General features: G+C 49.2%; 1 protein-coding gene across 3 annotated transcripts; it reads right to left on the reverse strand.

Annotated features, from left to right (window-relative positions):
* Positions 1 to 1,944: 1,944 nt before the first annotated feature.
* On the reverse strand, positions 1,945 to 16,260 carry LOC136456067 (uncharacterized). 3 transcript variants are annotated; one of them, XM_066455825.1, is made up of 20 exons: positions 15,896 to 16,259; positions 15,044 to 15,196; positions 14,459 to 14,637; positions 14,057 to 14,164; positions 12,952 to 13,122; positions 12,477 to 12,875; positions 6,306 to 6,380; positions 6,103 to 6,231; positions 5,941 to 6,015; positions 5,655 to 5,864; positions 5,320 to 5,472; positions 5,025 to 5,245; positions 4,791 to 4,908; positions 4,570 to 4,708; positions 4,290 to 4,491; positions 4,109 to 4,214; positions 3,893 to 4,033; positions 3,685 to 3,810; positions 3,447 to 3,561; positions 1,945 to 2,455 (listed from the first exon to the last, which is right to left on the reverse strand). In XM_066455825.1, the coding sequence occupies exons 1-20, from the start codon at positions 16,119 to 16,121 to the stop codon at positions 2,094 to 2,096; spliced, it is 3,408 nt and encodes a 1,135-aa protein (XP_066311922.1). In that variant the 5' UTR covers positions 16,122 to 16,259; the 3' UTR covers positions 1,945 to 2,093. The 3 variants fall into 3 exon arrangements, with proteins under 3 accessions (XP_066311922.1, XP_066311921.1, XP_066311923.1); XM_066455824.1 differs by having other exon boundaries at positions 3,893 to 4,214; XM_066455826.1 differs by lacking the exon at positions 5,655 to 5,864 and having other exon boundaries at positions 3,893 to 4,214; positions 15,896 to 16,260.
* Between the last annotated feature and the right edge of the window lie 716 nt (positions 16,261 to 16,976).

Raw genomic sequence — 16,976 nt, forward strand, 5'->3', positions numbered from 1 at the left:
CCAAGGCGCCGAGTACCCCTTAGTATAAGGTCGAGGGTTTCTTCCGCGCTGTGACTTGTCGCATTCGCATGAAATTCTTTGCCACACTTGTCACTTGGTTCGACTAAGGGGATCTTGCCATACTTTAATCATTAGCACATGGAACCAAACTGGGAGGAAAGGAATGTTGTGACAACTGAGGCTTCAACAAAACTTCAGCCCGATCCGACTGAGTTTAGGCGTGGCAATATTTGGCTATGACCAAACATTCCCACCTTGAAATGAATGGAAGGACCGCTTTTTGCAGTTGATCACATGTTGCGTATAGAAACGATCACCAATTGAAATGTTTGAACTCCCCCAACAAGCAACGACCCCTGCGAATTGGGGCTGTGTTGTAACAGTATATGCATTTCTGTCTAATCTTAGCTCTTTGGTTAAATGGTATTTTCATTTCTTTGTCTAAATCAAAGATCTAACGCCTTTATTTCCCGAATTTGCAGTCTGGCCGTGTTTTTTTCTTTTTTTTGAAAATTGTAGTCTGTGTGCAGCCACAGCTGATCTAGAGGCTGCAAGTCTTCGCCATCCCTGACCAGACCATTAAGTCAGTTTAACTATAGGCAACAAGAAACTCGGACAGCGATGATATTTGTTTCTATTTGCATAAACCTGATGGCTGCAAACTATTCTTAGAATTTTGAACAAGTATGCTAATCCTAAAAATTCCTCGAGAATCCGCTCTCTTCCAACTGCCCTAATAACAGTTCCTAGAACATACATCACGCCCTTCTAAGTATAATAGGCCAACTAGAACATACATCACGCCCTTCTAAGCAAAGTTCAGCTAGGCGGAATCTAGGCGCTAACCCATTGCCTAGCGCCTAGTCGGGAGTACTTGGTCCTAGGCGCTTCTAGGCGTTTTCTTAGACGTTTTGGCAATATAGCCATAAATTATATACATATATTATGTATATAACTAGTAGTTAGTAAATTAGTCAATAGACAGCTAGCTGTTAAAAAAAATAGAAAACACTAAGTTGTGACTTATCTGGATGATTTTAGCAGCCTCTCATCCATGAGCACACCATATCAGCAGCTGGTAATTACAATACAAATGGATATGACAGTAATACAAGTGCACAGAGGCGGATCTGCAGCCCAGGCCTCTAGGGCCCAGGCCCTAGTCGTTGGGCCATCAACACCACATACCCCATATAATTTCAGCCCAATAATAAAGGCCCAGGCAACAACAAACCTAACCCTCTGCCTATGCTCCTATCCGCCTCCCTCCGTCCCTCGCACGAGCGCGCGCCCGCAGCCGCACCCGCGCCGCCGCACGGAAGGAGGCGAGGAGCCTGCCAGCCGCCTGTCGGCGCCACCTAGCCGGACAGCGCTGCGCCGCACGCCATTCCGCGGCGCACCAAGCCCTCCCGCCGCGCCGCTGCCCAAGCGCCCATCCCATCCTGGCCCGGCATCCCGCAGGCACAGGGTGCGGGCCACACCACCGCAGAGCGCCGCGCCGGCCATCCCTGCCCTCCAGGCTCCAGCTCCAGCTGGCTCGAGCCCGGCGCCGGCGGCCCCTGCCCTCCAACAGTCCAGCTCCAGGCCCCTTTGGCCGCCCTCCGCGCTGCGATGCGCGACTATGCCCCTGGTCGCGGCGACGGGCTTCGCCCAACGACTAGGTGTACGTAGTCGCCGCCTAGCCGAACTTTGCTTCTAAGTATAATAGGCCAACGCATCTGAAACCGACGCCGCAAGCGATCATCACTTCTCACTACGACAAACTATGCATAAGCTCAGAACCACCGTTCCTTCAACCAATGCAGATTAATTAGTATGTCTGCCAACTATGACATCCAAATTTTAGGAAAGATGGACGAAGTGCATATCATGTAGTTCTATCTTTTATTGATATGAACAAATAAAATAAAGTACACAACTGTTAGTGTCTTATAAATGAGCAGCTAACGTCACATCGCTTTTTTTTTTACCTCTCGGCAAGGAAAATACAATCCTTGAGGTATATTCTGTGAACTTACAAGAACAACAATTAACAAAAGAATGTGGTACTGACAGCTATGTATGTAATTGACCGTTTCAAACCAAGTGCATCACTATCCTTTGCTTTGACCTCGCAATATGTCTCCAAAGCCGCTCCTCATTATGCGACCAAACCTCGTGCTCTCTGGCTGAGCCTGCAGGTTTGGCTCAGGAGTGGTGGGGCCAGCAGGGTCATGTTCCTCGCCACCTTCTTTCTTTGTGAGGAGACTGCTCTCACCAAAGAAACTGCTGACAGATGATGCAATCCCAAGATGTGCCCCCATTACCTTGCTGATGCTTTCCAGCGTACCCCCTGACCTTTCCCGGCTTATGATTTCTAAAGCCTCCTTGTGCACAGGGTCTAGAGCATCCAGATCTTTTAACAAATTCTGTATTGATGGCAGAAGCAGATCACGTACACCCATAGCAGGAAGATCTGCAATGGCCAAAAGGAAAGAAAAGATAAAAGTAAACATAAATGGAGTAGATAAACTGGTAGAAATTAGGTATTATCTTCCTCCTTCGAGTCCAAATGAATACGAGTCATGGCCAAGTCAGTGTAATCTGACCGTGCATTACTAGATTGTCATAGAACAAAGGCAGGCCCAGCACAGCTACTAGTAGCATTACCATTAAACCCAGACAGACAGGAGAATAACAATGTTACAATCCAGACCAGCAGTCAAGGTTAGAAAAGTTTTGCCGGCCTTGCTCATCTTCGTCAGACCAGGTGAGAAACGTGTGACAGGGTATTGCAGTTTGCCCCAACATGCACCCCACCAGGCACCACAACCTTTTTAGTGGCAGATATGTAATTTCGTTTTTTTTGTGGCACGTAGGTAAAAGTCTCAATAAAGATTAAGGGGTAGACAAGTATAATGGCGGCTCGTGCACTTGAGTCAGCAAATGAATATTGTTATCCAAACTATTACCAATAAAATGCTACTAATTTGTAACTATTGACATTGAACCAAATGAAACCAACCACATTTTCTAATAATATTGCTTAGTTTGTGATGTAGATAGGCTCAAGATGTTTTTGAACTGTACACACCAAGGGTACTAACCAGAGGCTGGAAAACTACAGGGTTCCAGTTTTCCAGCAGTATTCGAGTAGAAAAGCTTTTTGCTTATATTCCAAACTTCCAACATGCAAAATAACTAATTATTGAAATTTGAGACAACTTTAGTGCCAGAAATGAGAAATCGGCCTACTCTTCCATCATAGTAATTATTTCTGAGTTATGTGTAATATTTGGGATGAAAACCAGAACAAAGAAGGTTCTGGACTCTTGGTTTGTAGCCCCAAAACATTATCTAAACCCTGGAAAACAATGCTAATATAAAGATTCAGGCAGATTTGATAGGCCGTTGCGGCATATATTAAGGGGAACTGGGGAAGGAATATTAATTTCAAGCAGACCAACCTGTAGCATCCAGAGCCCGGAGCGCTTCACAGAGTACATTTGCTCTTTCACAACGCCGTTCAATATCATCGCCGGCAGGTGTGATGCTTGTCATCTTAAATATCTTGGTTAAAAGATGTATGTCATGTCAAAGAAAGCAGAAGGGAAATGGATAAAACAATTATATGAATACACAGGCAAGCTAAAGATCATGCAAAACTTGAGTCAAGATGTAAACATGGAATTCAATGAGCAGGATATATTCACGTAGCCTATCTGTTGAATGAGGCACAGCTACTGCAAGTGCACGAATAACAGAAATAGAAGCTTCATGTGATCCATCCTCAAGAAAAGCATCCATTTGAATGCGTATTTTGTCAACAACCTAACAAAGCATAGTTAAGGATTAAAGGCGATACACAAAGTATGTAAAATTTCAAAGAAAGAAAATAAGAATAGTTCTTTACCATGTCATTTTTGAAATGCTGAGCAACAGCTCCAAATGCATCTATACTGGCATATTTTACTTTCAAGTTTTGATCAGAGCCAAGAGTAACAAGTGGTGGCAAAATATGAGTTGATGCTACTTTCACATCAGTGTAGGGTACCTGTATGTTAAAGCAAATACAAATATCATAAAAAGCATAGAAGATCACTGAATCATTCATGTACAGTACACATACAAGTGCTCTCAGTAGAGCCGCAGCATTTATTTTCAGGCAGGTATCGGAGCTCACAACCATCTCCCACAAAATGTTAAAGATGACACTATGGTGCTCCACAAATAAGCTTCAACCACAAGAAGTCAGATCCATGAAAACAAAGAATGTGCAGAAACATGTTTTCAAATAGTTGATTACTCACCAAAGAAACCGAACTGCATTAATGATCTCAGTAGTATGATGCATAGAAAATGAACCATCCTTGGTGTTTTGGATAAGTACTTTTCTCAGATATTCTTCCAACTGTTGACGATTGGAAGGAGAACCCAAAATACCAGATAACAATAATGGGAAGACACACATGATGTCAAGTTTTTCAGCAGTTGAAGTTTTCGGCCGCAAGCCTGTAATATAATAAATCTAAGGTATCACAAACACAACTATAGTAAACTGACTCACCTTTTAAGTAGATGTGCTCTTACCACGGACTTTTGGCTGGATTGATAGAGGAAAATAGGTAAAATCGCCACTATCAATATCACCAGCTGCTACAAGAAATACAGGTAGCATAATGTGCTCCAGATAATCTTTGCCATAGAGTCCAGATACTTCCAAGAGGTACTAAATTATCGAGCAATGATTGATAATAAGTACACCGGAAGATGGTCTGCTGTGTATGGGAGGTTTGGTCTCTAGATTTTACCTTTGTGATGATGGTTCTTAAGTTATCTTCTTTCACAGGCAACAAGCAGGCAAGCTTGATCAAATCTGGCAGGCAATCAGTGTGCATCCACTCAAATGCTGACCACTCTGAGTCACCTCTGTCAAGTTCCCCAAGATGTGATTACTCAAGGAATGGTACCTTTTATTGTTCACAGCCTATCTAATAATTATTTTTTGGACTAATTAAAAGGTATGATCAAAACAGAGAACTTACGCTGCATATGATTTTAGGCAGGATGCTGAGAAGTTTTCTGGTGTAGAGCTTATTGGATCAACTGATGCAAAGGGGCAAGTCTGTATAGCTTTCTGATGAATAAATGGTAGCAACTCAGTCAACATTCGAAGAAGGACACCAATATTCCAGCGCTCTTGTTCTCCTAAAACACGAAGATGAGAGTCTATTGTACCTTCAACACCAGAAATAGGTGGACACCGCTGAAAACATAACAGGTTTAGGACACATGGCTATAAGAAAATAGAAAGTTCCCAATATTCATGAGCAAGCTTACCTGAGCAGATGCCAGGATATGAGCCAATAGCACTCTTGATATCTGATCAAGTTTATCTCCCCATTTTACTACAGCAGGAACAAGTTCCTTGAGTGCAACTTCCACAACTGCCCCAGAGGGGTCACAGACCAATTGGAACATTAACTCCTCAACCTACCCCGAAGAAGGAAGAGTCAAAGGACTTATAAATGACAATATTATCTCCATTTATTGGTAATCTGCAAGCTCTCAATTCTAAACTAAACAAAATGTCCAATCTTACCCCACAGCTTAAAAGTAGCTAATTCTGTGAAATCTTCTACCAATCACTGATTCTAAGCATAAGTGAGGCTGACCTTATAATATTTGTCCAGGTTTGGAAACATAGGAAGAAGCAATGCCAGGTTATGTGTTGCAGCTTCCCTTACAACCACTGCAGCATCCTCAACGAGTTGTTGCACAATGGATAAAATGAGGGAATCTCGTATCTCTGGACGGACATAAATGGCAAGTTCTCCGCACGACTGGGCAACAAGCAATCTACGCTCCTCATATTGGTGGTTTATCTAAACACCAACAGATTATTAAATGGAAGATCATGTTCTAAAGAAAGCCAGAACATCTACCAAAAATGTAAAATACCTGTTCCCAACATTGTGGAAGTAGCTCAGTCTCTGTCCTCATCTCACCAATGCTCTTTGCTAATTCTACACAAGCCTGCAAGCACATGACAAGGAAAACAGGAATAAGTACCAAAAAAAAAAACAGTATGATGAGAAAGTGTATACACTCATAGGAGCATACATCCATTATGATGCGTCTCTGTTCTCCATCAGGCCGTTTTATCAGGTTAAACAATGTATGAGTCAAGGAATCTCGTACATCGCTATCTGGATGCTTTTCTATAGCACATATGATCAATGGAAGAAGTTCCTGTAACCATGTAGAATTACTATTAGTTATACTTAAATAAAGATGGATGCAAACTACAAAAGTTACAAATAAACCTCACGATGGTTTATGAGCACATAAGGAACAATCTTTGGAAGTGCATCCGAAACTATCTTTATAGTCTCCAAAGCCTACAGGAATGAATATTGGAATAGCAATGAGTATCAATAGAAGTAAACGAGCCTGCTTTATACACAAAGCAGAATATATTAGGACACTGACCATCTTATCTGAACATTTTTGTTTACTTGGGCCCTCTAGTTTCTCAATAGATAAATACATGGATATGCCATCTGAACTCCCCTGGCTTTTACCAGTCATGGAAGCTCCATGCAGATTACTCTGAAAACATGATGGATAAGTCTCATGTGTGGTTGGTCTTTGTGGGGCTGTGCTGCTCACATGGTCCTTGTGGCTGTTTTTCTATTTTTAGGACAGCATCTTAGACTAGAGGACAGCATCTTAGACTAGAGGACAGCATCTTAGCTAGGACAGCATATTAGCATCTTAGACTAGCATCTTGGCATATGCTTGGCTGGCTAGCAGCCTATAAATATGTAACCCCAACCCTCAGGTTGGTATGGCATTTGTGAGAGTTTGTGTGAGAAATTGACAAGAAAATTGCCCCAACTCCTAGTGTCATCCTCTCTCGATGAGAGTAAGAATTCTCCTACTACCAAGAGTGAGAATTCAGCGACTAACAACTGGTATCAGAGCCGTATTATCCTGTAGCCTGAGCATCTCTTGCTCATCTTCTCTCCCAGCCCCACAACAGCCCCAGCTGTTGGCAGCAGCAGCTCCTCCGGCCGCTCCTGTTCACTCCTCTCCCAGCTCGTCTGAAGCAGCCCTCTCCCCACGCAGCAGCCCCCCGGTAGCGCGTCATGTCCGCAGGGCAGTCTCAGCGCTCGGTCGCCTCGAGCACACGGCGTCGGCAGGAGGCCGAACTTGCCGCGGCAGAGGAACGCGAGCGAGCGGCGGCAGAGACCGCTGCAGCGGCGGCAAGGGCGTCGAGGCTAGCAGCGGCGGAGCTGGCAGCAGCCAGAGCGGAGGCAGAAGCAACAGCGGCGGCGAATGCAGCGCGTGCGGCGGCAGCGGAGGTCGAGGCTCTGCGCGGCAGCATCGGCAGCTCCATTTCCGCTGACGACACTGCCGACGCGGATCTCGAGCTGCTAGAGAGGGAGGCAGCACGAGCGCGAGCGGCGCAGTGGGCAGCCGCGCACGCCCACGAGCGTGGCGGCAGCCCAGACAGGCGCGGACGTGCTGGCGGCGCTCCTGGAGGAGGCGCACACGGCGGTGGCGCTCCTGGGGCAGCCGCGCACGCCCACGAGCGCGGCGGCAGCCCAGACAGGCGCGGACGCGCTGGCGGCGCTCCTGGAGGAGGCGCGCACGGCGGCGGTGCTCCTGGAGGAGGCGCGCACGGCAACGGTGGCGGACGAGTCGATGGAGAGCGCGACCTTCACAGGCAGCGTGGCTCTCTCCCCGGATCGATACCGTGGTTACCACGGGCTCCAGGCTGTTGTCAGGGACGTCGGTCCCGGCGGTGGGTGGCCTACCCTCACCAAGACCAACTACGTCGAGTGGGCTGCGGTGATGAGGGTAAAGCTCCAGGTGCGGCACATGTGGGAGGCAGTCTGGTACGGCGACGTCGACTACGACCTAGATCGACGGGCGCTGGATGCTCTCATCGCTGCAGTCCCGCCCGAGATGCAGTTCTCGCTTACCAGCAAGCGGACTGCCAAGGAGGCTTGGGACGCCATCGCTGCGGCACGCATCGGCAAGCGACCGCGCCCGCAAGTCCACACTGCAGGCACTTCGCAAGGAATGGGAGAACCTGGCCTTCAAGCCAGGTGAGGACGTTGATGACTTTGCTCTCCGTCTCAACACTCTGTTGCAGAAGATGGTGCAGTTCGGCGACGACACCTACGGCGAGGAGAGAGCTGTCGAAAAGCTCTTCCGCTGCGTCCCCGAGAAGTACAAGCAGATGGCTCGCTCGATCGAGTCTCTGCTGGATCTCTCCACGATGTCGATCGAGGAGGCGATAGGTCGCCTCAAGGTCGTCGACAGCGATGAGCCACAGTCCCTCTCGGGGCCCATCACCACTGGCGGGAAGCTCCTTCTCACTCGGGAGCAGTGGCTTGCCAGCCAAGGTGATCGGAGGAAGGGGGAGCCTTCTTCCGCGACAGGCGGCCGCAAGCGTGGCAAGCCGCGCAGGCGCAGAGACGCCCAGGCCGGGGCGCGAGGACGTGCCGAGGGTGATGCCCGCGGAGGCGCCCAGGGCGGCGCCGCCGGCAGGCACAAGCCGGCACGAGACGACACCTGCCGCAACTGCGGCCAGCTTGGCCATTGGGCCAAGGACTGTCGACAGCCACGACGCGGCCAGGCCCACGTCGCACAGGCGGAGGAGGAGCCGGCTCTGTTCATGGCACATGCCAGCATCGAGCTACCTCCAGCGGCACCGGCCGCAGCGGCTCTCCTCCACCTTGACGAGCCAAAAGCACATGCCCTCCTCGGCGACAGCTCCGGCAATGACAAGACTGACGGGTGGTGCCTCGACACCGGCGCCACCCATCACATGACCGGTCGACAGGAGTTCTTCACCGAGCTTGAGCCTAGCGTCCGAGGCTCCGTCAAGTTTGGGGATGCCTCCGGCGTAGAGATCAAGGGCGTCGGCTCCGTCATCTTCACCACCGTGTCTGGTGAGCACAGGCTGCTCACCGGAGTCTACTACATCCCCGCGTTGAAGAACTCCATCATCAGCTTGGGACAGCTGGATGAGAACGGTTCGCGCGTGGTGGTTGAGGACGGAGTCATGAGGATTTGGGATCGTCGTCGTCCGCCTTCTTGCCAAGGTATCCAGAAGCGCAAATCGACTCTACGTCCTTAACGTGCAGGTGGCACAACCCCTCTGTCTCGCTGCTCGTCGGGACGACGAGGCGTGGCAGTGGCACGAGCGTTTCGGGCACCTTCACTTTGAGGCCCTGAAGCGGCTCAGTGCCACGGAGATGGTGCGAGGCCTGCCGTGCCTCGACCATGTGGAGCAGCTCTGCGACGTCTGCGTGTTGACGAAGCAGAGGCGACTCCCCTTTCCACAGCGGGCTAGCTTTCGAGCCAAGGAGAGGCTCGAGCTTGTGCACGGGGACTTGTGTGGCCCGGTGACACCGGCCACACCGGGAGGACGACGCTACTTCCTGCTGCTCGTCGACGACCTCTCCCGCTACATGTGGGTGATGGTCCTCGGCAGCAAGGGAGAGGCTGCGGACGCCATCAGGCGCGCGCAGGCTGCTGCGGAGGCGGAGTGCGGCCGCAAGCTGCGCATGCTGCGCACCGACAACGGCGGCGAATTCACGGCGGCTGAATTCGCGTCGTACTGCGTTGACGAGGGCATTCAGCGCCACTACTCTGCGCCGTACAGCCCGCAGCAGAACGGACGTCGTCGAGCGGCGCAACCAGACGGTTGTGGGGATGGCTTGGGCCCTCCTCAAGCAAAGGGGGATGCCGGACTGTCTTCTGGGGAGAGGCAGGTGGTGACGGCTGTCTACATCATCAACCGCTCGCCTACCAAGGCGCTCGACGGCAGGACGCCCTACGAGGCTTGGCATGGGCGCAAGCCGGCGGTCTCCCACTTGCGGGTCTTTCGGCTGCCTCGCGTTCGCCAAGGAGCTTGGCCACATCAGCAAGCTCGACGACAGGAGCACTCGGGAGTGTTCATCGGCTACGCGGAGGGCTCGAAGGCCTACCGCATCCTCGACCCGAAGACACAGCGTGTGCGCACGGCGCGCGACGTTGTGTTCGACGAAGGGCGAGGATGGGCGTGGGACAAGGCGGTGGACGACGGCTCGGCTCCGACGTACGACGACTTCTCTGTCGAGTACGTCCACTTCGAGGGAGCTGGGGGAGTAGGCGGCTCTTCTTCAGGCGAGCGCATCTACCCCAGTCCCCGAGCCTCCACCGACCCCGGTGCCTGCTACTCCGACAGCACCACGCTCTCCAGCAAGGACCTCGGCTGCGATGAGTTCTTCGTCGGCTCCACCACAGCCGGCAACGCCACGCACTCCAGCACCGACAGGCACCACTCCGGGCACGTCTACTCCACCACCAGCTCGTGTCGAGCACGGCCCGGTTGAGCTCGCTACTCCGCTCTCTCTCACGACGAGGAGCGCGTCGACGCGTACCACGACGGCGAGCCGTTGCAGGTACCGTACGATGGAGAACCTTCTCGGCGACCAGCCGGTGCCGGGACCGGTGCCTCACGACCTGGAGGCGCAGTTGCACCTTGCGTGTGACGACGGCGAGCCTCGGTCATTCGCAGAGGCCGAGAGACCGCGGCATGGCGCGCCGCGATGCAGTTGGAGATGGATGCGGTTGAGAAGAACCGCACCTGGGAGCTTGCTGACCTTCCTCGTGGTCATCGCGCGATCACCCTTAAGTGGGTGTACAAGCTGAAGAGGTATGAAGCCGGTGCCATCGTCAAGCACAAGGCTCGCTTGGTGGCACGAGGTTTCGTGCAGCAGGAGGGGGTCGACTTCGACGACGCCTTTGCTCCCGTGGCACGGATGGAGTCCGTGCGACTCCTCCTTGCGCTAGCTGCCCAAGAGGGCTGGCGTGTTCATCACATGGACGTCAAGTCGGCGTTCCTTAACAGGCGACTTGAAGGGAGGTCTACGTGCACCAGCCGCCGGGATTTGCGATCCCCGGCAAGGAGGGCAAGGTACTCCGCCTGCGCAAGGCCCTCTATGGCTTGCGGCAGGCACCGAGGGCGTGGAATGCCAAGTTGGATTCCACGCTAAAGGGGATGGGCTTCGAGCAAAGCCCGCACGAGGCGGCCATCTACCGACGGGGCAATGGAGGTAATGCCCTGCTGGTGGGTGTCTACGTCGACGACTTGGTGATCACCGGCACCAAGGATGCGGAGGTGGCGGCATTCAAGGAAGAAATGAAGGCCACCTTCCAGATGAGTGACCTGGGGCCTCTCTCCTTCTACCTGGGAATCGAGGTGCACCAGGATGACTCTGGGATCACGCTTCGACAGACCGCCTACGCCAAGCGCGTCGTTGAGCTAGCTGGGCTCACCGACTGCAACCCAGCTCTCACTCCGATGGAGGAGAGGCTGAAGCTGAGCCGCGACAGCACGACGGAGGAGGTGGACGCTACGCAGTACCGGCATCTTGTGGGGAGCCTTCGCTACCTCGCCCACACACGGCCGGACTTGGCATTCTCCGTCGGCTACGTTAGTCGGTTCATGCAGCGACCGACGACGGAGCACCAGCAGGCTGTGAAGAGGATCATCCGCTACGTTGCGGGGACTCTCGACCACGGCCTCTACTACCCGAGGTGCCCTGGGGCGGCACACTTCGTCGGGTACAGCTGACAGCGACCACGCCGGCGACATCGACACCAGCAAGAGCACGAGCGGGATCCTCTTCTTCCTCGGCAAGTGCCTCGTTAGCTGGCAGTCGGTCAAGCAGCAGGTGGTGGCCCTGTCCAGCTGCGAGGCCGAGTACATAGCGGCCTCCACCGCTTCGACTCAGGTGCTCTGGCTCGCTCGACTGCTTGGTGATCTCCTCGGCAGAGACACTAGAGCGGTGGAGCTCAGGGTGGACAGCAAGTCCGCCCTGGCCCTGGCAAACAACCCCGTGTTCCACGAACGCAGCAAGCACATCCGGGTGAGGTACCACTTCATCCGAAGCTGTTTGGAGGAAGGGAGCATCAAGGCGAGCTACATCAACACCAAGGACCAGCTTGCGGACCTGCTCACCAAGCCCCTTGGGAGGATCAAGTTCCTTGAGCTCTGCTCCAGGACCGGGATGGTTCAACTCTCCCACAAGACGACGCACAAGACTTAGGGGGAGAATGATGGATAAGTCTCATGTGTGGTTGGTCTTTGTGGGGCTGTGCTGCTCACATGGTCCTTGTGGCTGTTTTTCTGTTTTTAGGACAGCATCTTAGACTAGAGGACAGCATCTTAGAGGACAGCATCTTAGACTAGAGGACAGCATCTTAGCTAGGACAGAATATTAGCATCTTAGACTAGCATCTTGGCATATGCTTGGCTGGCTAGCAGCCTATAAATATGTAACCCCAACCCCTCAGGTTGGTATAGCATTTGTGAGAGTTTGTGTGAGAAATTGACAAGAAAATTGCCCCAACTCCTAGTGTCATCCTCTCTCGATGAGAGTAAGAATTCTCCTACTACCAAGAGTGAGAATTCAGCGACTAACAAAACATACATTGTTCGATGAGATATTTGACACAGATTTATCTTCTTCTGAAGTACCATAGCTGCCATTCTCATCGGTTGTGAAAGAAACTGGAGTTTCTGAAATTGAGGAACCTTCAACACTTTCTAGAACTTGGCGATCTTTCTGTGTGTCATCAGTAATATTTACTGCCGATGCTAGCTTATTTGTTACGGCTTCAGATCCTTTTGAGTCCTCATCTTCATTATTCAATGATGATGCGCCAACAGAATTAGCAATGGAATGCGACTTCACACCATCACTAGTTCCAACAAACAATTGCTTGCTTGATTGAGTCCCTTCAATGTACATCTTCAGGGCTGTAATTTCAGCTCTGCAGTCATTCAGCTCCTTCCTCTGGACATCCAGTGACTGCCTCAAGTCTTGAATCTTTGAACAAATGAAGGTTAGGATGATTCTGAAAAGTTATTGATCATCTGGATGATGATTTCTAAGAGAATATTACCATGTGTTCCTTGTCTTTTATATCTTTGTGTGCAGCATCCAAAGACTTTCTTAAAGCGGCAACCTGACTATTAGCTCCTTCCCTGCTCTTCATCAAGGAATCATTTTCAGCATTGAGTCGTTCATTGTCCTTAAGTAACGTTTCATTTTCCTTAAGTATGGATATTTTTTCCTGCAATATGTTATTATGTTACAAAAAAGGATGTTTAGAAGTTCTAGACTTCCAAGTGAAAGCACAAGATAAAGTTAAATTTGAAATTTTGAATGGATAAGGAAAAAGGTGGAACAGAACTATGCTAGTTTTGACCCAAGTAATCGAATGGTAAAGTTTTCTGCAGAGTGCAGAACGATTCTCAACTGTTCTATTCAATAACAATAATAAGACATCAAGGATTCCTACTGGTCAGGGTAGATGCAGAAATTTTTCATCTCCATTTTGTTGTTAGAAATGCCTGCTATACACATTTAACAAAATGCATCAAGTATGTGATGTGATAGAATGTATCTTGCAACAATGGGACATAAGTACATAACTAACACCAACAAGCCACTTGACTACTTCCAAAGGAATGGAACGTGTAATGCATGTAATAACGAAACTAGACCAACCTAGGAGAAACTTTCATCTGTGGTGGAAAAAAACCTAGGAGGAACTAGGTGGCATTTGATTAAGAAAATAGGCACCCAAATTTGACTCAATGAGGACTTGTACCTGGGTGGTCTGGGTATACACATCCACAGCCTCGACCAACTGAGCTAGCTCATGTAAATAGTTTTATAAATTCTCATTTCAACCTAGCTCCCCTCTCCCAGTGATTAAGATTAATAGCAGGTCTCATTTTTTCTCAACACGCAAGAGAGTGCATATCATTATATTAAGAAGAAAAGAAGTCTAGATGACTCATATGACCCCTAAAGGGGCACGACCAGTACAACAGAAAACACTGAAAAGGAACTGAGAAACGACCAGAAGTAGGTCTCATGACATAGGAAAAAGATTTCTAATGCATTAACTATATATATTTGTATGGATGTGTATCACAATGTAATGCATCGATGATCAAACTGTAGTTTGAAAACACAAGTTTAATTGATGTTAATAATACCTCTGCGGCCTCTGCAGTAGATGAAAGGTACTGATAGTAATAACGACGAAGGGCATCAGGGACACCAGCTGAACTATTTGGCCAAACATCAAGGTCTTGATCAGGAACCTGTAATTAAGATGATTGAGGGTATGAGTCATGGATAAGGAAATACCCCCTCTGTTCAGAACTATTTGATGATTTTAAATTAGTGATCAAAATTTCATTAGTTCTGACCACCAATATACATAGAACTATTTTGATTAGTCATATCAAAATAGTGTCATTACTCACTAGATTTGTTCTATGATAGATACAGGTATAACAGTGAGAAATATCAACGTCCATGAAAATTTAAGAAAAAAAATCACAAGCTAATACATTGAAGGAAGTTGCAACAGGAAGGGAAAAGGTACTATATACCTCCTCAATGAATGTCATAGCAGCAAGTCGATACCCTGCCAAAAGCAAGTATTCTTTTACAGCACAGTTAAGATCTTTTCGCTCATTATCCTTTAGAGGGCCTAATGCTGAAATTTTCATGTCCCATTTGTCTTGTTGGCTAGTAGATCCTTCACGTATAGAAGCACCCAAAAGGAGCCCTGTATACCGAATGTATGAATCATGTCAAGCAAACCAGTGGCCAAATTAAATACTGTTTATGCAGTTTATTTTTATTTTATTTTTTTCAATTGACAACACTCAAACAGACACCTCAAGCCCAAGCCACATGCAAGCCTTCAATCTCTTTTCATGGTATTTTTTCTCCTGAACCCTATAAATTCCTCTTTTCCATCCAACAAGCAAAGTATATTCTTTTGACTTTTACTGCCAACAGATAATTCACATTACAATAAAAGAAATATAATGGGTAAAATTTAAATGTTTAATCCAGAAAACTGAGACCAAAACCGGTTGTTTTCATTTCAGCACTACACAGGATAAAAAGTTACAGTATACTGTAACTTCATGTATTACATTATTCATAATTTCAAAGTAAGAACAAACCATTTGAATCATCAGGAGATGATTCTTTTTGTTTTTGTAACTCAAGCTTCAACTGTGAAAGGTCCTCTTTGGCTAGGCGCAGATCATACTCCACGAGTGCCAACTTTTCTTCTGCTGCTATTTTCTCTTCTAGCAAAATCTGTGGATCAGCACCTATCAGAAGCAAAAACATAGAGTGAATCATCTTAACAGCACAGTGATAATGAAGGTACCTTGCAACTGAAATACATTTCAGCTGCCTGGATTGCAGCATTGTGCAAAAAGCATAACTACTTCAGCCAAGTAAATAGGATAGTTGAGTTTCACTAAGAGCCCAGTTAGCATTTCTCAGCCAACTGGTTCCTTTACTGAAAGATTAGAAAAGGCATTTTTTATTTCTCAAATACATGAGAACTGCGCATCTTTGTATTAAGAAGGAGACTAGACAGTCTGATTACAATCCATTCGTTAATTATACAAGTCTTAGTGTCAATTATTGAAAAACGGAGGGAAGAAGTTAATATGCACAAGTACAGCACTACAGACAACAGCCGTGCATATTCCAACCAAATGTCCGTGAAAATGCCAGTTGAGTGCCACAAAACATACACCAACTTAAAGACCCAAGGAAAAAAGAACAGAGTTCATTCCAAATCGGATTACGGGAAGCGAAGCTGGGAGGGCCAGCTTGTCAAGAGATGAATAAGGGCGCAATTTATTAGTACAAATTATTATAAAGAGCACTGGTTGGCACGGCCCCGCGAGATCCAGCCAGAGAGCAGCGGGACCCACGCGCCAGCGCCTCAGCGTGAGGCCAAGCGCGGTGCGAGGTGGGTAAACGGGTTTGGATGGGGGAGGAGGCATGGAGCGCACCGGGCGGCGCAGAGGATGCGCGGGCGACGAGATCGGGCGGGAAAAGCGCTGGGTCGGAGAAGAAGGCGCGGAGGCGGAGGGCGTGCGCGGAGCGGCCGTCCTCCTGGAGCTCCTGCAATAGCTCTAGCGCCGTGAGGTGATACCGCTCCTCCAGCAAGAAGTTCACCACGCAGTTGCACAACGAAGCCCACCGCTCGTCCGCTGCACCACCGCCCACCGCTGCCATCCTCCTCGGTATCGGGCGGACCTACCTCGATCGCGGTGAAGCTCGTCGGGCGTCGTTGTGTGGCATGTGGGAGTGGCGGAAGGCACAGATCTCACGCGTGCGAGTCAGGCCCGGTCCTGTGCTTTCGGTGGCCTAGAGCGAAAATAAAGCTTAGGGCCTTTAATTTTACCAATTTAATTTAAAATAGAGCTGTGAGAAAATATAAAAGCTCAATAGCCAAACCAATTGAGAATACTGCATTTGACGAGGATGATTATGTACAACTATTCTAAATCATTCAGTGCCAAAGGGCATTAGTCCCAATATCTCAGCACCACGACATGCTCAAATACTGATCAGTTTAGTCAATTAAATTATCATAAATAGAACCGAAAAGGAAATCAAAGAACTCTATCTCTATCTACAACTAAAAAGTGTAAAAACAATCATTCACCCGGCAGATCCATCCCTCCCCGATAAAAAGTTTACTGGGTGGCAGATGATCCCTCACCAGAGAAAATCTCCAGCCTGTGGCATTCCTCCCCGAAAAAAAGAAAACACGAGCACATGGCATCCCCTCCCGAAAAAAAGAAACGCCTGGAACCTACGCGGCTAGCTCCATCGACGATGTCGGACGTGCCATCGCCTATACGACGTCGCTGCTTCATGCCAAGCGCCCACCGGACGCCACGACGCCTTCACGACCTACACTACCGCCTCGACGCCACCCTGACCTACGCTGCCGCCTCCACGTTGTTGCTGCTTCGCGCCACCGCCGCCGCCACTCCACAACGTTCCACGACGTCGCTACTTCGCGCCAAGCACCTGCTGGACACGACGCCTTCTCGACCCAATGACGGAGCTAGATAGGGGTCC

This window comes from Miscanthus floridulus, chromosome 6 (assembly GCF_019320115.1).
Source record: "Miscanthus floridulus cultivar M001 chromosome 6, ASM1932011v1, whole genome shotgun sequence".
Lineage (NCBI taxonomy): Eukaryota > Viridiplantae > Streptophyta > Magnoliopsida > Poales > Poaceae > Miscanthus > Miscanthus floridulus.

Excerpts from the sequence above, each read along its gene's own strand:
- LOC136456067 (XM_066455824.1), bottom strand. The coding sequence starts at position 16,121 with ATGGCAGCGGTGGGCGGTGGTGCAGCGGACGAGCGGTGGGCTTCGTTG. Across the intron at positions 15,197-15,895 it reads CGCATCCTCTGCGCCGCCCG|GTGCTGATCCACAGATTTTG; the intron begins GTGCGCTCCATG and ends TGCTTCTGATAG. Across the intron at positions 5,246-5,319 it reads ATATCCTGGCATCTGCTCAG|CGGTGTCCACCTATTTCTGG; the intron begins GTAAGCTTGCTC and ends TTATGTTTTCAG.